A 25,497-nucleotide genomic window follows, 5' to 3' on the forward strand; every position below is an offset into this window, starting at 1 on the left:
TAACCTTGTGTCAATAATAATTCTGTAACTTGAGGTAACTTACCTAGCCTCGCTGGTCCTATTTCCTCATATACATGTTGAAAGACTATCTCGTGTACAGGTAAGAATCGTGTTGAAAGGATTAAATGTGTTAATCTGTTCAGTGCGTGTAGAAGACTCTTCATCATGCAGCCAGTGCCTGGCTGTTGGGACCACCAGCATCCCCAGCATCCCCAGCATCCCCAGCATCCCCAGCATCCCCAGCATCCCCAGCATCCCCAGCATCCCCAGCATCCCCAGCATCCCCAGCATCCCCAGCATCCCCAGCATCCCCAGCATCCCCAGCATCCCCAGCATCCCCAGCATCCCCAGCATCCCCAGCATCCCCAGCATCCCCAGCATCCCCAGCATCCCCAGCATCCCCAGCATCCCCAGCATCCCCAGCATCCCCAGCATCTTTTGTGCTAGCTTCTCTTTTCGCACCTTTCTTTCTGGGTCTCAGTTGCTTTAGTCTTATTATTGTAAAGCTTTTCTCTGGCAGTCACTTTTCGGGTCCCATTTTTAGAACCTCTTTTTGTTTAGTGGGGATCCCCTTCCACTTCAGTGTGTCTGCTTTCTCACATGTTTGCGGGGTTTTTTATACCAGGAAAGCCAGGGATGTTTCTGACTTAAAACTACATTTTCTGTCTATATTTCACAATGGGAGTCCCTGAGATGCAAACTCAAACTCCAAGCCCGATGTAAGGCACCAAACGGGGCTTGCTTAGGGCATTCCATTTCCTCTTCTGGTTAACAGGCCAAAAAACTCCATCTCAAGCGTCTCTTGGGCAGGTAGCAGATGGTTTCTGTTGTATTATCACAGCCAACATTTCACTTCCCCAGACTAGGGGCCTCCTGTATACACAGGACTAGCAGAAATACCCTCAGGCCTCAGTTCTGTCTTTAAATTCCACCCACATACCCCCATCCTTTGATTCACTTCCAAAAGCATTCTGTTTGTTTTCACAGACGTCTGTAGGCTCCACCCTCAGGATTCTGTAGACTTCATCCCTCTCCGGATACCTTTTCATAACTATCCTCTTACCTGTGACTCTCTTCCTCTCACCTTGCCCCTTCAGCCATTTTTCTTACCGACTTCCTTTTCTTGTTTGTTTTGTTTTTTGTTTTTTCGAGACAGGGTTTCTCTGTGTAGCCCTGGCTGTCCTGGCACTCACTCTGTAGACCAGGCTGGCCTCTAACTCAGAAATCCGCCTGCCTCTGCCTCCTAAGTGCTGGGATTAAAGGCGTGCACCACCACGCCTGGCTCTGACTTCCTTTTCTTAATGCTAGTTTCTTTCCTCCAATGGCAGTACATTTGGTCCCACCAAATCTCACATGAAATGACAATCAGAAAAGAGAAGTTGTATTAGTAGGTGGCTTTTTAGCATCAGTAAGACTAAAAGCATTTATACTAAGGATGATACATATTGGGCTGGCACAGGAAAATTTCATTTAAACCCGCAGACTTTGATCCTGTAGAAATAGTCTCAGATGCCTTTCTTCTTCATTTTCTCCAGTGAGTCATTTAGATTTAATCATCAACACATAGCTGCTGATATGTAAGTCTTCTCACAGAATTCCTAACTCTGATGAATTATGCCTTGAAAAATGACTTTGGTCAGATACATCATATTGAGCCAGGGGGCTGGCTGGGGCTGGCTGACACAAAGCTCGGGGCTTCTTGCAAATATCTTGATGTATCAGAAGTAGATATTGGTCCACTCTCCCTGCTGGGACCCGGCCTATTTACTCCAGTTCTCCAGCCTAAGGAAAATTTTCAGAGCCATTTGTTTGACTTCTAGACATGCAAGTTCCCAGGTATAAAAATCAGATGTGAACTTTCTCCCTAGAAATCCATAAAGCTAATGGTTATTTTCAAAAACACCAAAAATTTTGAACCTTTTACTCATAGCAGTATATATTTCCATTATGTACATATGCATGTGTGTATGTGTTGATGCGTGGATGCATGCATGAGTGGGTTCGTGTGTGCATGTGTGTGTGTGGGCACACATGCTCCAGTGCTAAACCATTTTTACCATTTTACCTTTTCTGCATGGACATTTACATTCATTTCCAACCATAATCACCACCTCTAGAGCTCTTACTATTTCAAAATGAGAAATCTGTATTTGTTCAGCAAGAGTTCCCCTTCCTCTTCCCCTCAGGCCCGACACCGCTATTCTACCTGCTTTTTCTCTGAATTTGATTATGCTAAGAACTTCCTATAACACTATTTGTTCTTTGGTGGCTAACTTATTTCACTTAGCACAATGTCCTAGAGGTTCAGCCCTGTTGCAGCACACATCAGAATGTCCCCAAGAGTTCACATTCTAATGAGCTGTGCTTTGTGCATACAGCATTTGGAAAGCTAATTGTGTGTTAGCGTAGTTGCTGCCAGAGTGTCCACCGCAGGGATGCTGACGTCATCACTGGCATCTCTCACTCATCGGCCCTTTAAAGGCCACTCTCTTCCACATCTGCCGGCCTAGCTCTGTCACGTTTGGACTCTCTGTGGCCTCTCAGCAAGAGGAGACTTTGGAAATGCATCATCTCCACATGAAAAAGATTTTTATTCTAAAATATAGAAACTGACCTAGAAAGTGACAATTTGGAGCCATTTGCTCTGTCGTGTGTGTGTGTGTGTGTGTGTGTGTGTGTGTGTGTGTGTGTGTGTGGTGGCGGCTAATGTAAACAGCAACAATAAAAGGTCGGCATGAGAACCTTGCACCTACTCAGACCTGCTCTCTGCACCTCACGGGCTGTTTGTCAGCAATATTTCCCTTCTTTCCATCGAGATCCCAGAAGGCTCGAGCCAAATAGAACTATTCTATGATTGTTCTAAGGTTTTAGTGGTGTGGACTCCAAGCAAACAAGCAAAGGGCAGAACAAACAAATACACATCTTAAGAACCAATGCTTATCAGCAAGCACTTGTTGGCATCCACAGCAGTGTCTACGATTAGTGACTGTATATGGGATGAATTCCCATGTGGGACAGTCACTGGATAGCCTTTCCTTCAGTTTCTCCTCCAAACTTTGCCTCTATATCTCCTCCCGTGGGTATTTTGATCCCCTTCTAAGTAGGACCTTTTATCCAAAGGGAGGCCCTACCTGACAGGCTTCCTGCTCTTTTTTTTTTTAAGATTTATTTATTTTATTTATATGAGTACACCGTAGCTGTCTTCAGACACACCAGAAGAAGGCATTAGATCTCATTACAGATGGTTATGAGCCACCATGTGGTTGCTGGGACACTGTAGCTGTCTTCAGAAGAGGGCATCAGATCACATTACTCATGGTTATGAGCCACCATGTGGTTGCTGGGAATTGAACTCAGGACCTTCAGAAGAACAGTCAGTGCTCTTAACTGCCGAGTCATCTCTTTACCCCATCTTCTTACTCTTATTCTATCGCTGTTTTGTGGTTTGTAATGTGGGTGGAGGGGAGTGAGGTGGGATTAGATGTAACTCCAAAGTGGCTGTTCTCTCAGATGAAAAAGTATGACCTATATTTTTAAAGATCTGTTCTTTATGGTCTAATGGGAGACGGGACAAGATGGGAGGACTTTTTAATTTTTTATTACTCCGGAATAGCCACAGTGCTTCAAAATGTTAATAATTAGGCTTCTATAGAAGATAAGACATTTTCATACAAAACTTAAATTCTGAGAAAAACAGGCACGATCCTAAATTACTATTTGGCAGGGTAATTCTAGACCAATTCTCCACAAAATATATGATCTTGGTTTCAAGGTTGTTCGCCTAATGAAATTTAAAACTACTTGATACTCATAAAACATTATTCATATTGCATTTAATGTTTCAGAAAAAAACGCAGTTAAATGGTGGGGTTTGTTCTCAAGGGAAAATTGCTATGCTCCACTTGTAGAAATATATATGTTAAGTTGATTCTATATTGAATCAACTAGACATCTACTAGATGTCTAGTAGATGGCATCTACTAGACAGTGTGCATCAGAAGTGGGGGATGGGATGGGGTGGGGTGGCAAACTGGGAAGTGAATAAGGAAGCAGACTAAAAACTATAAATTTTTCCAGATAGCCATTTTAGGAGACATTGTAATGAGGACCCTGTTATTATTTTAGGATTGCTAAAAGATGAAGAGTCCTAAAGGAATGAAGAATGTATGTATGTGCATGTGTGTACAGACATACACACACATACACACACACACACACGTATCTGTATATAATTTTTAAAGGGAACCAAAGGAAAAACTTATTAACAAGATTACTTTGTTTAGCTCTAAATCTGATATAAAGATTGTAGGCCAGATATTCAAAACATCTACTTAAGCTATGTCCAGAGGCGTGCTGGATCCTGCAGAGAAACAGTATGGCTTTATGAAACTCAGTATGTGTTAGGCAATTTTAATTTCCTTCCGTGACAAAAGACAGAACTTGTGCCTTGGAGGCAAGCAATGGAGTCCATTTATCTTTTACTCAAGTTTTCATTTCTACCCAACATGCGATGCCTGTTAGCAAAATTAGTTGAACACCATGTTTCTAGAGCTTCAGTCTTTGTAGAGGCCATGAGAATTAAGTGCAGGCATATATCCTTATAGGAAGGGTTATATTTTAAGGTATTCTTGACTTATATAAGATTCTTAGATTATTAATATGTATAGGCAATAATACACACATATATGCTTCATGCATCCAGCCTTACTATGCACCAGTCAGCGGCTAGAATATAAAGAGATTAAGATACTGTTCCTGGCATCAAGGAGTTGCTCTTCTGACAACCCCTCTAGTGGAGAATGGTTCAAAGGCATTTAGCAGTTCAGCTGGAGGGGCACCCGCAGGACGCATTCTTCTCAATCAACTGCTGTCTTCCCAGTTGTGCTTTACCAGAGACCTGTCCACTCTCAACGAGTCCTGCTGTGTTGGTCTGAGTGAGGCCTCAGGCAGTATTTTTGAAAGGTTTTGACAGACCCTAATGTGCCCCAATGCTGAGAACCACGAGACAGCGACCTAGAGCAAATCAATCTACACCCATACCCTGCTCATTCATTACAGGAAGAGTTTGTAAGGGAAGTGCTCTGCAGACATGCATTCCTCATTCGACAAACGTGCATTTGAACAGTTGATAGCACTATTTTAGGTACCCAGAAGCAGACAACACAGAAGTGAATATAGCAGATGTAATCCTTGCCCTCCAGAATCTTACTGCCAAGGCATTAACCATCCATTAAACAGTGACCCAAATCATAACAAATCTCAAGTTGTGATGAGTTCTGTGAAGAAGTGGGGGGGGGGGCACGGAGGAAAGCAAGGCTGTGGGGATCCACTGGAGCCTCAGGAGAAAGGGAACACTGGGCTCAGATTTAAAGCAGGAGCAGGAGATGAAGTAGGAGCCATCCGCCTAGAGCTCTCAGTCGAACTTCCAGAATAGAGGCGTGGCTATCGAGAGAACAGGACCCTGGCAGATGTCTACAAGGCAGAAAGTTATGGTATCTGGACTTGGAATAATGAGGGAGACAGAAACAGGGGACCAATTGAAGAGGGATGCAGAAGAGTCTATTCATCCGACTCCTCTGCTCTTTGACGGATGGAATGAGGAAGACAGACTCCTCAGAGTAGTTTGCAGGTTTTCAGCCGGACCCTATCTGCTGACATAGGAACTACTGGCAAGAAAAAAAATGTTAGTGCACCCCTGGTCAAGAAGCGAGACAGGAAGGTTAGGTGGTAACTATTTCATTCATCTCTTTCTCAGAATCTCTCCTTCTCGAAGCAAGGCAGAAAGCAAACAGGACTTTCGAGGGCAGCCGGATAAAAGTTCAACCCAAAAGCTTATTGAAACACTTTGAAGTGGATTCCACTTAACAAAATAGGAAGTCAAGGAAAAAAATGCCGCTAAGCAAGTGGATGCTCTCCGGCCTTGCCCTTCAGCATTGCAGTTCAGATGTTTGTGTTTGATGGTCAATTATTGGGAGACCTGGGAAGTTGCACTCCAAGCATTCTTGCTGCCAAAAAATGTTCACTAACCAAAGAACCTTTTGGGGGGATCCTTTATTGCTGCTGCTTGAAAGAGAAATCCATCCTTGACAGAGGCACGGGCCGGTTCCGACAGCCCAGAGCCTGCTGTCTCCAGCAGGAATTCTGCCCTGAGCATCTATTCAGCCACATACAATGGACAAATAATCCAGGATACAAATATTCTGCAGCATGATGAGAGATATATTTTATTCATTCCACATCCATATAAAAAATATATACACACACAACATTACATACTATACATATTTGCAAGACCTCCTCCACTCTTACCCCAACCAGACTCTCCAATTTTTAAATGTTCAAAAGAACCTTGAAGGTGAGATCAACTCCTGGAGCCTCTGCTGCATGCAAGTTCAACCAGGGGAGTCTGAGGTGCAGGCCTTGAATGAGACCTGCCCCAAAGTTAAACAGAAGGACTCGATCACTATCTTGATTTCAAGTTTAAATTTGGTTGTTAACCAATTCTACAGCTTGTTCAAGTTCTTATGGAAACAACAAATAAAGCTTTCTCATGACATATTTCTTTATAGAAATAAAAAAGATTGTGAGAAGGCAATTGAGTCACTTCTGATTTCTGGGGGAGGGCAGGGAATAAAGGTCTTTGCATGACCAGTGGTTTTCATTTGAAAAAAAAAAAAGTGTGATCTCAAACTGTGATGTTCTGTGATTCTCGCAGAGCATACATTCATAGCCTCTAATTTTATTCTGTGTGCACTGAAATTGTACAGGGACAGGAGGAAAGGGATGGCCATATTTCCCCCAGGATAATTCTTCCATACCAGCCTATATTACACTGGCACATTTTTGTAAATATTTTGAATGTGCATGATCAATTTTTGTCACTTGTCCAACACCTAGAAGTGCTGACACCATCCTAACATACACTTCTGGATCTTCTTCAGCAAGCAACTGGTAACCATCTACAAATGGCTGATTTTGATGTAAGCTTAATGAATGCTGCATGTGAAACTCCAAATGTCACATTTCATGAGTTTAAAATATTAATTATTAGACTGCTTTCGTTAACTCGTTCCAAAATGGGATTTGAATTTCGCATGAGTATTAAATTCTCTTACAATAAATTGAACTTTAAGATAAAGATTTCATAAGAATCTTTTATGATTTTAGCCCAAGGATGGGAATTACATAAAAATGTTATGAACAACACATGGCTCCGTCGTTGCAGCTCCGTGTAGCAACTCTCAGGAGAGTGGCGGGATTTCGAGTTATGACATCTGGTCACAAAGTCCAAGCTGTTTTTTGATGAAATTTGAGATTAGAAGCTGTGGCCGTTGCTGGTACTCCAACAGGACATCATGGGACAAATTGATTTGGTCACTCTCGAGTCTGTCAAGAAGTGTCACACAGACCACAGCAGCTAGTAAAGAAATCCATAAGGTTAGTGAAGGGAATGGGCTGATCTATTCTACAGGTTATTAATCTATAGCACTAACATTCTCAACATGTACATTTAAATGGTTTCCCTGTAATGTAGATGCAATTGGCTGGATTTTCTAGTTTTCTTCTTCCTTCCTTCCTTCCTTCTTTCCTTCCTTCCTTCCTTCCTTCCTTCCTTCCTTCCTTCCTTCCTTCCTTCCTTTCCTCCGAGACTTATTTAAATTAGTTAACAGAAAGTATTAAAATCCCTCTTGGTTCTTTCTTCTGCAGTGTACTGGATTAAGGAAACCAGTGTGTTCAGATCAGAGCATCCAAGGCACACAAACCTCTGGGCTGTCCTCAGAGCTGAGGGGAGGCTCCTCCTCTTTGAGGATACATCTGAAGTGATGCTTTATTCCTGGGTTCAGTACATGAATGTGCTTGCTGTAGATGACTGAGACAAACAGAGGTGAGTGGCCCAGCTATGGGATGCTGGCTAGAAAAATACCTATAAAGGTATTTTAGAGAAATACTGATTCTTAGAAAAATTAAGATCTCAAGTCAAATGCTTGAACATAAATCTCAGGCACATGAAAGGACAAACACATTGGATTTAATTTCCTAAGAATGAGGAAAATAACATGTTGAAAATCAAAACAGCAACAAAAACATGTGAGAAAGAACAAAATATGTTTTGAAAAATTAAAATTCTCATTCTCTTGACCCAAGGGAAGCATCTTTGATTTGTTCTACTGGGAAAATCCAGACAGAAAAAAATGAATACTGTATCAATTTTTATTATTGATTTCACATCAAGTCTTTGATTCTGAGGAATTTGCCTGTTTATAATGGCATCAGCAGTAATCACTTAGTATTGGCAAAGGTGAGCTACTCTCTGTCAGCATCTAAAAGTGTATTACCACAGAGAACATTAGCGACCTGTTTGGGCATAGAAGTAGAATAGGGTAATATATATTTCTTGACTCACTGTTTCAGACTTCACTGAGAGATTTAGGAAGAAATATACTATAATCACAAGAGTGCACGCTATCTTTTTTAAGTTTTTACTTTTCATTGATACATGATACTTATACATACTTAGGGGTACAATGAAATATTTCAATACATATATGCATTATAGAAAGATTTAGTCATTCTAACCTATGCATCCCTTCACTTTTCATAATAATGATTAAAATTTACTCATTTAGACATTCAGATATATACATTATTATCAACAATAATCACAATACTTTTTAGGGCATTTACATTTGTTCCTCTATCTAGGTGCAACTTTGACCAACATGTCCACATTTCCCACTCCACCAAACCTCCACTCCCCAGTCTCTTGTAGCTATGGTTCTAGTCTCTATTCCTATAAATTTAAGGTTTTAAGACTTCATACACGAATGAGATTGGGCAGGATCTCTTCCCATGCCTGGCTTATTTCGCTTAGCACAATGTCTTCTGCATTGTCGCAAATACCTAAATTGCCTTCGTTGTAAGACTAGAGTATCCCACTGCTTCTTGGCCTTCTGGCTAAGATCAAGTGAAGACTAGAGTATCCCATTTTATATGACTGTTGTGGTTTGTTCATCCACTGATGAACACGTTGGTTGATTTTATTATGGTAGCTGTTGTGTACAATACTGTAGTGAATGCTAGTGAATACCAGTCTCTTCCATAGACTGAATTCAATTCCTTAACTTAGATATTCAGAAGTGAGATTGCCAGACACCATGGTCGTAGTATTTTTAGCCTGAGAGAGATTTTTCCAGTTTCAAAGATGGCCATGATTATTCATCCCTCCATCACCAGCATACTAGGGTTCCATTTTTTTTTTTATCTCCTCACAACACTTATAATTCTTTGCCTTTTCTTAGCCATTGTGGCAGGTGCTCAATGACCATTGGGCTACTTTTTTTCCCTGCTATTAAATTGTATAAATTCCTTTTATATTTTGTATATAAATGTCTTCTTATTAAATTTGCAAATATTGGGCTGGTGAAATGGCTCAGTGGGTAAGAGCACCCGACTGCTCTTCCGAAGGTCCAGAGTTCAAATCCCAGCAACCACATGGTGGCTCACAACCATCCACAATGAGATCTGGCGCCCTCTTCTGGAGTGTCTGAAGACAACTACAGTGTACTTATATATAATAAATAAATAAATCTTTAAATTTGCAAATATTTTCCCGATTCGTGCATCTTACTGTTTGTTTGGACCTTGCTACTTGCTAAGCATTTATGATATCGTATTTCAGGCAGCCATGTCATGAATGAGGCAATATTTTTGTTCCCTTAAACAGATGATGAGATGACGGCTTAGAACGGGTAAAGCGTCTCTTCCGGTCAGAAAAGCACCAGGGCAGCTAGGGCGCAGGGTCGGCTGACACTCGCCAGCTACCCACAACACCCGCCACAGGATCTTAAGACTTCTGGAGAGTGGAACACAGCTTCTGCTCCAATCCAATTGCGCACGGGACCAGAGACTGCATTAGTTAGGGAAGCAGAAAACCTGCCTGAGTAGGACCACAGGCCTCATCCGGCTGGACCAGCACCGGGGTACCGCCAGCTACCCACGACCCCCGCCACAGGATTTTGAGACTGCTGGTGAGTGGAACACAGCTTCTGCTCCAATCTTTAAACAGTGACAACAACAACAACTAACCCCAGAGATTACCAGATGGCGAAAGGTAAACGTAATAATCTTACTAACAGAAACCAAGACCACTCACCATCATCAGATCCCAGCACTCCCACTTCGCCCAGTCCAGGGCACCCCAACACACCAGGAAAAGCTAGACACGGATCTAAAAGCATATCTCCTGATGATGGTAGAGGACTTCAAGAAGGACTTTAATAACACACTTAAAGAAATACAAAGGAACACTGGTAAACAGGTAGAAGACATTAAAGAGGAAACACAAAAATCCCTTAAAGAATTGCAGGAGAACACTGCTAAAGAGTTACAAATCCTTAAAGAAAAACAGGATAACATAATCAAACAGGTAGAAGTCCTTAATGAAAAACAGGAAAACACATCCAAACAGATGATGGAAATGAACAAAACCATACTAGACCTAAAAAGGGAAGTAGACACAATAAAGAAAACCCAAAATGAGGCAACACTGGAGATAGAAACCCTAGGAAAGAAATCTGGAACCATAGATACCAGCATCAGCAACAGAATACAAGAGATGGAAGAGAGAATCTCAGGTGCAGAAGATTCCATAGAGAACATCGGCACAACAATCAAGGAAAATGTAAAATGCAAAAAGATCCTAACTCAAAACATCCAAGAAATACAGGACACAATGAGAAGACCAAACCTACGGATAAAAGGAGTGGATGAGAATGAAGATTTTCAACTCAAAGGACCAGCAAACATCTTCAACAAAATTATAGAAGAAAACTTCCCAAATCTAAAGAAAGAGATGCCCATGAACATACAAGAAGCCTACAGAACTCCAAATAGACTGGACCAGAAAAGAAATACCTCCCGACACATTATAATCAGAACAACAAATGCTCTAAATAAAGATAGAATACTAAAAGCAGTAAGAGAAAAAGGCCAAGTAACATATAAAGGCAAGCCTATCAGAATTACACCAGATTTTTCACCAGAGACTATGAAAGCCAGAAGATCCTGGACGGATGTTATACAGACACTAAAAGAACACAAATTCCAGCCCAGGCTACTATACCCAGCCAAACTCTCAATTAACATAGATGGAGAAACCAAAGTATTCCACGACAAAAGCAAATTCACACATTATCTCTCCACGAATCCAGCCCTTCAAAGGATAATAACAGAAAAAAACCAATACAAGGACAGGAACCAAGCCCTAGAAACAACAAGAAGGTAATCCCTCAACAAACCTAAAAGAAGACAGCCACAAGAACAGAATGCCAACTTTAACAACAAAAATAACAAGAAACAACAATTACTTTTCCTTAATATCTCTTAATATCAATGGACTCAACTCCCCGATAAAAAGACATAGACTAACAAACTGGCTACACAAACAAGACCCAACATTTTGCTGCTTACAGGAAACTCATCTCAGAGAAAAAGATAGACACTACCTCAGAATGAAAGGCTGGAAAACAATTTTCCAAGCAAATGGTATGAAGGAACAAGCTGGAGTAGCCATTCTAATATCTGATAAGATTGACTTCCACCCAAAGTCATTAAAAAAGACAGGGAGGGACACTTCATACTCATCAAAGGTAAAATCCTCCAAGAGGAATATCAATCCTGAATATCTATGCTCCAAATACAAAGGCAGCCACATTCATTAAAGAAACTTTAGTAAATCTCAAAGCACACATTGCACCTCATACAATAATAGTGGGAGATCTCGACACACCACTTTCACCAATGGACAGATCATGGAAACAGAAACTAAACAGGGACACAGAGAAACTAACAGAAATTATGAATCAAATGGATCTGGCAGATATCTACAGAACATTCTATCCTAAAACAAAAGGATATACCTTCTTCTCAGCACCTCATGGTACCTTCTCCAAAATTGACCACATAATTGGTCACAAAACAGGCCTCAACAGATACAAAAATATTGAAATTGTCCCATGCATCCTATCAGATCACCATGGACTAAGGCTGATCTTCAATAACAAAATAAATAATAGAAAGCCAACCTTCACGTGGAAACTGAACAACACTCCTCTCAATGATACCTTGGTCAAGGAAGGAATAAAGAAAGAAATTAAGGACTTTTTAGAGTTCAATGAAAATGAAGCCACAACATATCCAAACTTATGGGACGCAATGAAAGCATTTCTAAGAGGAAAACTCATAGCTCTGAGTGCCTCCAAAAGGAAACTAGAGAGAGCACACATTAGCAGCTTGACAACATACCTAAAAGCACTAGAACAAAAGGAAGCAAATTCACCCAAGAGGAGTAGAAGGCAGGAAATAATCAAACTCAGGGGCGAAATCAACCAAGTGGAAACAAGAAAAACTATTCAAAGAATCAACCAATCAAGGAGCTGGTTCTTTGAGAAAATCAACAAGATAGATAAACCCTTATCCAGACTCACTAGAGGGCACAGGGAAAGCATCCTAATTAACAAAATCAGAAATGAAAAAGGAGACATAACAACAGATCCTGAAGACATCCAAAACACCATCAGATCCTTCTACCAAAGGCTATACTCAACAAAACTGGAGAACCTGGATGAAATGGAGAAGTTCCTAGACAGATACCAGGTACCAAAGTTGAATCAAGATCAGGTTAATGATCTAAACAGCCCTATATCCCCCAAAGAAATAGAAGCAGTCATTAATAGTCTCCCAACTAAAAAAGCCCAGGACCAGATGGGTTTAGTGCAGAGTTCTATCAGACCTTCAAAGAAGATCTAATCCCAGTTCTTCACAAACTATTCCACAAAATAGAAACAGAAGGTACTCTACCCAACTCATTCTATGAAGCCACAATTACTCTGATACCTAAACCACAATAAGACCCAACAAAGATAGAAAACTTCAGACCAATATCCCTTATGAATATTGATGCAAAAATCCTCAATAAAATTCTTGCTAACCGAATCCAAGAACACATCAAAACAATCATCCATCCTGACCAAGTAGGTTTCATCCCAAGGATGCAGGGATGGTTCAATATACGGAAATCCATCAACGTAATCCAGTATATAAACAAACTCAAAGACAAAAACCACATGGTCATCTCGTTAGATGCGGAAAAAGCATTTGACAAGATCCAACACCCATTCATGATAAAAGTCTTGGAAAGATCAGGAATTCAATGCCCATACCTAAACATGATAAAAGCAATCTACAGCAAACCCGTAGCCAACATCAAAGTAAATGGTGAGAAGCTTGAAGCAATCCCTCTAAAATCAGGGACTAGACAAGGCTGTCCACTTTCTCCATACCTATTCAACATAGTACTTGAAGTCCTAGCCAGAGCAATTCGACAACAAAAGGAGATCAAAGGGATACAAATTGGAAAAGATGAAGTCAAAATATCACTTTTTGCAGATGATATGATAGTATATATAAGTGACCCTAAAAATTCCACCAGAGAACTCCTAAGCCTGAGAAACAGCTTCGGTGAAGTAGCTGGGTATAAAATTAACTCAAACAAATCAATGGCCTTTATCTACACAAAGAATAAACAGGCTGAGAAAGAAATTAGGGAAACAACACCCTTCTCAATAGTCACAAATAATATAAAATATCTTGGCGTGACTCTAACTAAGGAAGTGAAAGATCTGTATAATAAAAACTTCAAGTCTCTGAAGAAAGAAATTATAGAAGATCTCAGAAGATGTAAAGATCTCCCATGCTCATGGATTGGCAGGATCAACATTGTAAAAATGGCTATCTTGCCAAAAGCAATCTACAGATTCAATGCAATCCCCATCAAAATTCCAAATCAATTCTTCAACGAATTAGAAAGTGCAATCTGCAAATTCATCTGGAATAACAAAAAACCTAGGATAGCAAAAACTCTTCTCAAGGATAAAAGAACCTCTGGTGGAATCACCATGCTGGACCTAAAGCTCTACTACAGAGCAATTGTGATAAAAACTGCATGGTACTAGTATAGTGACAGACAAATAGACCAATGGAATAGAATTGAAGACCCAGAAATGAACCCACACACCTACGGTCACTTGATCTTCGACAAGGGAGCTAAAAACATCCAGTGGAAGAAAGACAGCATTTTCAACAAATGGTGCTGGCACAACTGGTTGTTAACATGTAGAAGAATGCGAATCGATCCATTCCTATCTCCTTGTACTAAGGTCAAGTCTAAGTGGATCAAGGAACTTCACATAAAATCAGAGACACTGAAACTTATAGAGGAGAAAGTGGGGAAAAGCCTTGAAGATATGGGCACAGGGGAAAAATTCCTGAATAGAGCAGTAATGGCTTGTGCTGTAAGATCGAGAATTGACAAGTGGGACCTCATGAAACTACAAAGCTTCTGCAAGGCTAAAGACACCATCAATAAGACAAAAAAACCACCAACAGATTGGGAAAGGATCTTCACCTATCCTAAATCAGATAAGGGACTAATATCCAATATATATAAAGAACTCAAGAAGGTGGACTCCAGAAAGTCAAATAACCCCATTAAAAATGGGGCTCAGAACTGAACAAAGAATTCTCACCTGAGGAATACCGAATGGCAGAGAAGCACCTGAAAAAATGTTTAACATCCTTAATCATCAGGGAAATGCAAATCAAAACAACCCTGAGATTCCACCTCACACCAGTCAGAATGGCTAAGATCAAAAATTCAGGTGACAGCAGATGCTGGCGAGGATGTGGAGAAAGAGGAACACTCCTCCATTGTTGGTGGGATTGCAAGCTTGTACAACCACTCTGGAAATCAGTCTGGCGGTTCCTCAGAAAATTGGACATAGTACTACCGGAGGATCCAGCAATACCTCTCCTGGGCATATATCCAGAAGATGTTCCAACCGGTAAAAAGGACACATGCTCCACTATGTTCATAGCAGCCCTATTTATAATAGCCAGAAGCTGGAAAGAACCCAGATGTCCCTCAACAGAGGAATGGATACAGAAATTATGGTACATTTACACAATGGAGTACTACTCAGCTATTAAAAAGAATGAATTTATGAAATTCCTAGCTAAATGGATGAACCTGGAGGGCATCATCTTGAGTGAAGTAACACAATCACAAAAGAACTCACACAATATGTATTCACTGATAAGTGGATATTAGCCCAAAACTTAGGATACCCAAGATATAAGATACAATTTGCTAAACGCATGAAACTCAAGAAGAATGAAGACCAAAGTGTGGACACTGTGCACCTTCTTAGAATTGGGAACAAAACACCCAGGGAAGGAGTTACAGAGACAAAGTTCGTAGCTGTGATGAAAGGATGGACCATTTAGAGACTGCCGTATCCAGGGATCCGTCCCATAATCAGCTTCTAAACGCTGACACCATTGCATACACTAGCAAGATTTTGCTGAAAGGACCCAAATATAGCTGTCTCTTGTGAGACGATGCCGGGGCCTAGCAAACACAGGAGTGGATGTTCACAGTCAGCTATTGGATGTATCACAGGGCTCCCAATGGAGAAGCTAGAGAAAGTACCCAAGGAGCTAAAGGGATCTGCAACCCTATTGTTGGAACAACATGATGTACTAACCAGAACCCCGGAGCTCTTGTCTCTAGCTGCATATGTATCGAAAGATGGCCTAGTCGGCCATCAATGGAAAGAGAGGCCCATTGGACTTGCAAACTTTATATGCCCCAATATAGGGGAATGCCAGGGCCAAAAGAATGGGAATGGGTGGGTAGGGAAGTGGGGGGCGCTATGGGGGACTTTTGGGATAGCATTGGAAATGTAATTGAGGAAAATATGTAATAAAAATATTAAAAATCAAAAAAAAAAAGAACGGGTAAAGCAATGGCCCATTATGATGGAACGGCTAAGTAAGTAGCCAGTAAATCCCCACCTTCCTAAACAGCCGTATCCATTCCTTCCTGAGCTGGTATATGGTGAACTGCTACGACTTGTCCTGGTCTAGCAAACTGATGCTCACAATCGAGTAAGAGCCAGTGAAAATGCTCTTCTGCAGAAGAGGCAAATACTCCATCACTGAGGACCCTTTTTACTGAAAACCCACTCACTTTGTTGTACAAGCTGAACAGGTAAACAAGAAAGCCGTGAGCTAGCACTCGCCATGCTTTTTAAGCTAATGAGCAGTAGGTCTGTGAAGTGTTGATGTGGCTGGCAGATGCGGGGAGCTTTCAGAGTCCAGCTCCGGCCCCTCGCTTGGCAGAAGGATAAAAGAAAACTCTGTACTCTCCACAGAGCAGGCAAAGAAGCAGAATGTTTCCCCTGAATTTCAAGGGCAAGGTCAAATCCAGAGAGAGCAAGTGACAGCCATTCTGGCTTCGCTTCCTCCACCCTGGAGAGCCCCCTAAGGAGCAACATATAATGATCTTGTCACCTACCTATTTCCATGAACAAATAAAAGGGACTAATTACTCAAAACAACCTGTCAAAGTGAAGCCTGTGGTTTTGCTGCCATAATCCTTAGATTAGGCATGGAGAGTAGTTCCTGGGGCCAAGAGGGACATTTGGTGACCTAGCTGTCACCAAGAACATTGTCAGCTACCTGACCCAGGAGGAATGTAATGGGAACACACAGCTCTAAGGCAGAGCTTACTGTGTTCTGAGCCCAGTCAGTAATGCCTAGCAAGTCTCAGCCCTTTGGCATCTTTTATGGCCTCTTCCAGAAGCTGAGGGAAGTTACCACTGTGTCTTTTTCCCATAACAAACTACATGGATTTCTATGCATTCAAACCACCTGTGGATAATTTGGGGGACCCAGGGCCTCAAAGCCCAGACATTAAATCCTTTAGGTTCCCCGCAGCCCTCTGCTCTGCCCCGTTAGCAGCACCTCTCTGGTTCAGATCAACCCTCCAGCAGGGTTCTGCATTCATGGGGAACAAAGATAACAGGGCTAGGAGCCAACACGCATGCGCACAGCAGCAAGCCAATGAGCTGGCTGTTAGACGGAACAGCAAAGGCTGGGGCTGCAGCTGCCAGCCGGGCTTGTCTGTCTGCTTCTCTTCTCTCTCTCCTTATCCCCAGCCTCTGCTTTCTCCCACTCTGCTGTTGCTGTTCCTCAACATCTGAGTCTACAAAGCCAACACACTTTCATCCTGGTCTGCCTCCTGTGGAAGACACTAGAATCATGCCGTCATTCATCCAGAGCCTTTCCATTTCCTGTCTCTCCTCTGAGACTCGGATCTCAGGCCGTTGAGCACCTGTCACAAAGCAGGTAGAGAAGTTCACATTCAGAGGGGCCAGCAGGACGAGGGACATATAAATGACTTATCTGTATGTTCATGTCTCCCAAAACTTGGTATGCTGGCCCCCTGTGTCTGAGCCAGAGACTGCAGGTAATTCAGATTCATAGACTACATGCCAGACACACTGAACCAGAGTGTGGGTGGGGGAGTGGGGGGAGACAGTAAATATTAGAGAAAGCAAGTCTTTCTGGCTGAACTCTTTGAAAACTAAAGACTTTCAACTCCACTCTTGAATCAAAGTTGCCATGAATGTACATACCTGGACCTTAACACTTTAGGCCAGTAAAGACATGCTGAATTAACTGGGGCATTCACGTTCCATCCTTTGATTGTCCTGGACCTCTTATGAAAATGTCACTAAAGATGCTTCCTGTTAGAGCAGATATGACCATCCCACTTGTTTAATAATTGGGTAAAGTTTAACGTTTGGATAAAGTTTTGCCAAAACAAACAAAAGAAGAAAACAGCTCAAATGCTTTCTTTTGTTATATAAGGAGTACCGAATAACACAACGTGTTTTCATTTCCACCCAGAAGCCCAGAGCTAGATCCAGGTGTTTACATTAGCACTGGATTCCTGGGTTGTGTCTTTGATATCGAGGCTTCGAGGAATGCATCCACTCCCTTATATAACCACCTCTTTGTCCTTTTCTCTTGCGTCAAATACTGTTTAAACATTCCTTTTCCACGAAAAGCTGTTACTAGTGCTTTCTCCAGTACAGGCATGCGCACATCATCTTTCAACAGTATCTATCTGCCAGTTTGTGGTACCGTATGAAGGAAGCACCTGTGGGAAGGCAGTGATGTCAGATTTCATCCATCCTTGTTCCTGTTTAGCTGTGTTTCCTTAGGCTGCTCTGTTATTCTCTCTAGACCTGGCTTCATCCTCTCAGAGAAGGTTGTCTTTCCGAGGCGTCCCAAGCCCCCAGTTTCCACCTCGGGCCTCACATCATTTGTCAGAGGAAGACTATGCGGTCATCCCTGAGGAGGCCTAGCAGCAATGCTGGAGCCATGACCTGCTGCTGCATGCTGGATCATGAAACAACGATGTCTTGGAAGCACAGGAAATGTAGCCTGAGATCTTAGGTACTGGTCTATGGTCCTGGTGCCATAGCAAAAAGAGGCCAGCACAGGCTGTGCCAGCCACACACAAGGCGTGTTAGCAGTAGTGAGAGAAGCTTAGAATTAGAATTGAAGCCAGTCAACCAAAACTATACTGGCTTCTATTGAAGTACATTAAAATATTGCAAAGTATTTTTTTTCCTTAATATTGTCTTTGTCAAATTAACAGGCTCAAAATTGCTAAATGTTAAATGTTTCATCTCAAAAAATAGAAAAATGTTTGAGATGATGGAATGCTAATCAGCCCAATTTGATCATCATACAGGGACTTGCACGGTTATTAATCAAGAGAAAACACACTGCAAGGTGTGGTGGGGTAACACACAACTGTAATTGCAGAATTTTGGAAGGTTGATGCAAAGGATCTCAAGTTCAGGACCAGCCTGAGCCATATAACATCGCACCACGACCACCCTAAACAAAGTAATACGTTAACTACGTATTTACACCTGATTTTTTAGTCTAAAAGTTGAATTGCCATGGCATGGCTAAGCAATATCACTCAGTGGCTGCTGACCTTTTTATTTGACTCCAGCACTGACTCTCACAACCACGCAGTCCTTACAGTTTGTTTGTTGAAGCAAGATGATTATCTGGTCACAATGCTTACAGCACAAAACTGGCCTCTGATTTTGTATGATACATGTTTTGATTCTTTGGGCCAAAGGACCACCCCACCTGCACCCCCAGCCTTGTGTTTTTTACAGAGAAGCTCCTGCCAGAGGCAGCAGTGTTTCTGCAGCAAACTCAGACACACAGAACTGAAGCCAAATTCCAGAGACTTAGCTGGGAGAAGGTGCAAAAGTTAAGGAACCCTTGGCCACTGTTTGTTTTGTGAAGGTGTAGAGCGTTGCAAGTGATTGCCAAATATCCATGTGGAACAATTGTTCCAAAACCTGATTCACTTCCATTTTGGGATTAAGAAATACACTAGCTACAAACCTAAAATAATCATTAATTTTTGCAGTAGCATCATTTGGGCTTCACCAGTAGTCACCATATATGTTCCAGACACCAAGATCCTTCCTTCATGGCTGGGAACAGCCACAGAAGAATTTAAAAAGTTGAATTCAAGTCAAGTTTCTGGGTTTTTTATATTTTTTATTGAACAGTTTCAGAGCTAATTCTCTAAAGAATGAATACCTCCCTAAGTTACAAGTAGCTGTCAAAAGAAATAACATGGAATTATTCCTTTACTCTAAAGAAAAATCGCAGTATGTTGCAGACAACTGAAGGCATTGAGAAGGACTGGAACAGAGCCTAATCTTAGACAAATATTAGGTTTTATATATTGCTGTGTGAGTTTGTGTCAAAATGCAGTTCTAGCTATAAAAACTAGATACAGGCTGAATATATTTATCACAAGTTCATAGCCTGAGAGGGTTATCATCTTTGATCAGAAGCCAGGGGCTTAATTGAAGTAAATTTCACCATAAGACAGGGACAGTCACCTTACAGATGCACCTACTAGGCACTGGGTTGCTTTTGTGCTGTCTAGTTTTGCATTGTTCTGAAGGTACAGCTTTCTGATGTGGGGTGACTTGAAGTCCACTATTTCCTTACCCAGGTCTTTGTTAAGTTGGTGCTGGACTCCTAATACATTTGTTGGGGACAACGAGCAAAAGAACAGCAGTGACAGATGGATATGGGTGGCCCTATTCCAGGCAGTTTGTTCACCTACAAATGACAGCAGACTCTGGGACTGCAGGTTTGCATAAATCTAACAGCAAGGGGAACTCTTGGCTCCCATCCTTCAAACAATTCTGAACTATTCATATGACCCGAGAATGAAGAATCTGGTTTTCTGTGGCCATTTTCCAAGGTCAAATAGAGTTTCATTGCCATTCTTTACATTCATTCACTCGGCAAATATTTACTGAGCTCCCATATGGTGGACATTATTCTAGGTGCTGGGCATGGAACAATGGCAAAGCCCCTGTTCTTCTGGTGCCACATCACAATGGAGAGAAAACGAAGGTCACCCTCATGCACTGTGTTGATTCGGTTTTTGTTACTTGAAACAAATTAGAATCAGCTGAAAAGAGGGGGCCTCCGCTGAGAGACCATCTCCATCACATTGGCCTATGGCAGGCCTTTGGAGCATTTTCTTGATTAATGGTTGATAGAGGAGGGCCCAGCTCACTGTAGGCAGTGCCATCTATAAGCAGGTAGTTCTTGGTTGTATATGGAAGCAGGCTGAACAAGCCATGGAGTGCAAGCCAGTAAGCATCACAGGGCCCAACTCCCCTCAATGATGAAATTTGGTGTGAAAGTGTAAGCCATCTAGATAAACTCTTCCCCATCCCACCCAACCCCCCCCCTGCCTCCCGTAGTTGGTTTTTGTCAGAGTGTTGTATCCCAGCAACAGAAAGCACACTAGAACATGCATTATATAAAGCAATACAGAAATTAATGATATAAGCAAAACAAAAATCAAGATAATAGTGTTGAATATGCAACATAGAAGTCAAATACATGATATAGACATGTGTGATTAGGTTGGTGTAGTAACACAATGGTCTCCTGAGAGATCAAGTCTCAGTAACTGTGAAGGTGAGTGCTGAGCTACATGGACACAGGCCCTCCCCAAGGCAGGGAGATGCAGAATGGCATGTCTCTCTGCCAACGCTGTGGCTGAGTCCTCTGAGTTAGAACTGCAGTTCCTAGAAGAGCAGTGGTGTTAATGCATAATGTCATCTGAAGGCAGAAACTGTGTGAGCTCTCTCGAGTAGGTGTGAATTCACATTAGTTGCTCTGCTGTCTCTTTATAAAAAGATAGACCGGGCCACCAGAGAAGGCAGCCTGGAGAGTAGGGTGGGATGGTCCCCGTAGTAACTGTGGAAGGTAGACAGGTCTGGTGAGCTGGAAACCCATGTACTAAGTAAGGGTAAGGTAAGACATCTCCATACTGCTTGTCACTCATGTCCTTTCTGAATTTCTGCTAGAATAGCAGAGTGTGAATATACCCTCAGCCCTTCCCCCAATGCTTTCCTGGCTCACGCAGAGTTAGAGAGTAAATGGGCTGAAGTTAAAGAGGGTCGTTTGCCAGTGTCCAAGCTTTACCACCGGGAACGGATGAGGGGAAAATGTTATGAACTAGCAAATGAAAGACCAGGACATGATAGCAACCTGTCCGTGGGCCTGTCTGGCCCCTGAGAGCTGATCTTCCAGAGCCAACCTGCTAGAAATCCGAGTTTTAAAACAAGGATGCCTTGGGGGAGGTTAACAGTCCCCGTGACTGAAGAAATTTGCACAGTAATACTTGGATGAGCTACAGAGCTGCAGCACTGTGTATAGAGCCTTTGGTGTGTGTGTGTGTTGGCAGCCTGAAAGGGGTCTGCATGATGAAATGAAGGCTGCAGCAGTAACTTGGGAGAGAGAGAGAGAGAGAGAGAGAGAGAGAGAGAGAGAGAGAGAGAGAGAGGAGTAGATGCTGAAACGAGCATCCAGCATCTGCTGCAGCAGCAGCGAGCACAGTACACTGTAGAAAGATTAAAGAAGGCAAGTTATAGAGCAGGGATATCTGCAGGTCCACGGGAGAACGAGGGCATGAGATCTGCCACAGGGACGGAAAAGCTCTCTCAAGAGAATGGCTTCCCTCCAGTCTCCAAAGGACTCTCAAAAGACAGACAGATACCCAGGATTCACAAGCCTACGGTATTCCCTGGGGGTCAATAGGTAACTTTTACAGAAGGAACCCATGGTCATCACTACACTTATACCTGGCAGCCTATTGGCTCAGCATTTTCTATTTGACTGTACTGGTTACCGAAATCTGCTCATTTACATATTAGCAGAGATATGAGTCAAGTGATCACTTGCTTCGGTAATAAGGAAACCTCAGAAGGCCTTTCCTGGAACCGAAATCTTTTGCATTGCGACTTGAGTGAGGTCAAACTGTGCCATGCTTGCTCATTGGTTACGGTTATAGTTGCTCTGAAAGTGGGCATTCACGGCGAGTTTGCAAACAAACAAAAGTATGGGGGTGGGAGCTGGGGGAGATTTCTCAGTGGTTAGAGCACTCCCTCTGCAAACCTAACTAAATGCTCAGTAAGTGTGTAGACCTGCCTGGAATCGTTCTCCAGAGCAAGCTGGCCAGCAGGACTAAGCCGTGTCGTCGAGCTGCGGGTCTGGTTGAGGTAGAAGAGCTGCTGCGAATGATTCCTGACGTCCAGCTCCCTCATGGTACGCACACTCATACACACGTGCCCACACACATGCCAACGTGCGTATCACACACATACAAGCAGAAAACCTAAACAACTCGGGGAGGGATCTGTGACTCTTCACCTTGATAGTACAGGGATTGTCATGCACACGTATTCTGAGATAATGGGTGGTTAGAAATAGTGTCCCTGCAATTAATCTCTTATGAACGCTAATTCCAGAGTTCATTTTCAGACATGCTACCATAAGCACAGTGTTTATTACATGCCTGAGGAAATAGATTGGCTGTAAGGACAGATGTTAGAAACCAGGATCCTTTCTGTGTCGTGGTTTGTCCTCGGGGTAGCAGAGCATACCTTCCTGGTGTACTGGTGACATCACTGGTCACTCCGCCTTGGTCTACTTGGTCCCCCTAACTGTTCGCTTTGATCTCTTTCTGTCTGTGTCTATGTTCTTTGTACCTGTATGGGCTTCAAATGCCACTTTACACGGTCAGCATATAAGCTTATTCCAAACCCTTCAAAGAAGCCCAAGAATTTTAAGTCCAACTCATTTGTCCTCTCATTTGTCCTCTCTCTGCATGTCACAGCCACCAATATCGTCACCTAAACACGTCTGTCCCCGTTGTGATAAGCTCACGCTTCTGGATGTCCTTCGGGTCCGCCTTTCTCCTGGAATTCACATTGAACTGTCAGCAACTCTTGTTGGGTTTCTCTTTGGAACTGTGTAGCGTGTGACAGTCCCTCCCCCTCCCTTGCGCCCCGCCTCGATCCACTCCCCACCTGTTCCGCAGCACACCTGCATGCTCTTGATATATTTAGCATTACATTTACACTTCCCAGATCGTGCCTCCCAGGTTTCCATGCGCCCTTTCCCAAATGGCACCATCTCCTCCTACCTTTTCCTGACCACGCTAATTAAAATGATGGCTGATAGACCATTTTAGAAATCTCTCATTTGCATCCTGTCTCAACAAATTCAATTATGATTTAAAAAAAAAAAAGGAGCACCCACTTCCAAGATAGAGAACAATGAACTTGGAGCTGATTCCTAGCTATGTCATCAACCAGCAGACGCCCTTGAATCTTGGGTCCTTGAACTTCATTTTCTCATATCCCTGATGGGAGCAGTGTCCTACCTGCTCACAAATCTCTATGAGATAATGTATAGCATAAACAATTTTAAGGCATGCGTTCAGCACAAAATAAAATCTGTTGGGGCCCCCTGCTTTCCTTCTCTTGAAGAATGAACGTAAGATACCTTTGTGAAAGAGGGGAACTTAGAACTCACAAGAAATTTACCTCTCAGGCCACACAGGCCACACATGGCTGCGAACACAGTCGATTCCATTTCAATGTTCCTGACACCAGCTCTGTATGCTCTCTTCAAGTAGTCTAGCTTTTTCTCTCTTGAAAAGGAGCATAATGCCCCATCTAGGCGACCTTGGCCTGAAAGAGAATGGAGTGATTTAGTGGCTATCGCCTCACCTCAGTGGCAGAAGCATCCTCAGAAGGCTGTCTGCTTATGTCCCTACCTCTTGAGTGAGCCTCTTCTGGGGACCTGGCTGTGGACTCTTTCCTCTAAAGGACTATAGAACATGGCCTCACCTGGCTCACATCTCATACACAGGGCAGAATGTACTGGAGTGCCCAGTTCTGAAAGACAGTGGAGATATCAGGAACGGGGTGAAGGGGGTCACAGAGAAAGCTGTCCTTTGAGGAGACCCTCAGCTGACTCAGTGACAGGGCCATAGGCCATGTGGAGATACCAGGGGAGAAAGATTTCATACCTCAGTGGTGCTCCTGAGGCAAATGGTTTGAATACTGCCACTCTCCCTATAACCAGACATAGGCAGACACTGGTGTGTTCTGTGTCCCTTGCATACCCCCGAGGCTTTGTGCTATCCCTTTACTCCGGTTTTCCCATCCAGATTGTCCTATTACTTCTGCCTTGCTTAATCTCACTGGGTTGACCAGTAGGCACAGAGGAGATGGAGAACAATCTGATGTCACCCCTTCACTGTGTCTGTATCCTGACCCTTTACACCCACCCGTGCCCGGATAGAAGCTTGTGGCTGTCCATGACTTTCACAGTCCTTCCCGAAGGAAGTCCTTCCTTTCCTTTGTTCCTGTTCCCTCTGGCTTCCGTACTGGCAGCCAGCTTTTTCCTGTTCTCTCCTCTTTAGTGCTGCCTGCCAATACCTCTGTGTTATTGAGGCTGAGTCAAACTCAGTAGGCCCAGAGGCCCTACGTAATTTGAATATGAGGGTCTGCGCAGGCACATAGGAGTCCTCTCACCTCACCCAGCCCCAGCTTAAGTAGTCCCAGATGTGTCTTTCCAGGACTGTCATACATCAACTATTTTGTACTTTTTAACACTATTTTCTCTTATGTCAGACAGCCAAAATTCTAGAATTTCAGATGGAAAGCTCTAGAAATTACAAATGTTGGCAAAATCTTTCATATTTGAAACAGTATCTCACAGGCCAATGGAAACACTGACTCTACGGGGCTTCTGCTAATGAGCTGTGGCGGAAACATATGGGTGGGTGACACTCTAAATGGAGGGCCTCAGAGCTGATGTCCTAGAACAGACTCACCCTGTCCCCTACCCCTGCTGCCTGTTGTAGAAACACCTCCAACACCTTTACTAACCTGAACAAATGCAAGCAGAGTACAGTCTATTTCCATGCACGACTTTCTAAAGTAACATGCCAACTTTGATCGAGAGAAAGGTAGAAGTTGGTGATGAAAGTCTTACATCAACTCTAATGATTATATAAGTACAGCACAAGTTTTACTGTGAAACACTGTGGGATCAAGACAGTGTAGCTTCTTCTGTAATGAGTAGAATCCTCATTCTTCTCAGGAGATTGATTTGCCCTGTTTCTCTTTTTTCCTTGTCCCTCATCCCTTGGCACAAGAGCTGTTA

General features: G+C 42.7%; 1 protein-coding gene across 7 annotated transcripts in view; it reads right to left on the minus strand.

The window, feature by feature from the left end:
- Positions 1 to 6,198: 6,198 nt before the first annotated feature.
- Upp2 (uridine phosphorylase 2) overlaps positions 6,199 to 25,497 on the minus strand; it is a 50,970-nt gene continuing 31,671 nt past the window's right edge. For 6 of the 7 annotated variants that reach the window (XM_029474493.2, XM_029474488.2, XM_029474489.2 and 3 more), the window contains 2 exons: positions 23,868 to 24,014; positions 6,199 to 7,417 (listed from right to left, as the gene is read on the minus strand). In XM_029474493.2, the coding sequence (XP_029330353.1) occupies positions 7,266 to 7,417; positions 23,868 to 24,014 (299 nt within the window). In that variant the 3' untranslated portion in view covers positions 6,199 to 7,265. Of the gene's footprint in view, positions 7,418 to 22,781; positions 23,238 to 23,867; positions 24,015 to 25,497 lie in introns of those variants that run through there. The other variant, XM_029474490.1, reaches the window with a different exon arrangement.

The sequence above is a fragment of the Mus caroli genome, unplaced genomic scaffold (assembly GCF_978045245.1).
Source record: "Mus caroli unplaced genomic scaffold, Mus_caroli_1 scaffold_2, whole genome shotgun sequence".
NCBI lineage: Eukaryota > Metazoa > Chordata > Mammalia > Rodentia > Muridae > Mus > Mus caroli.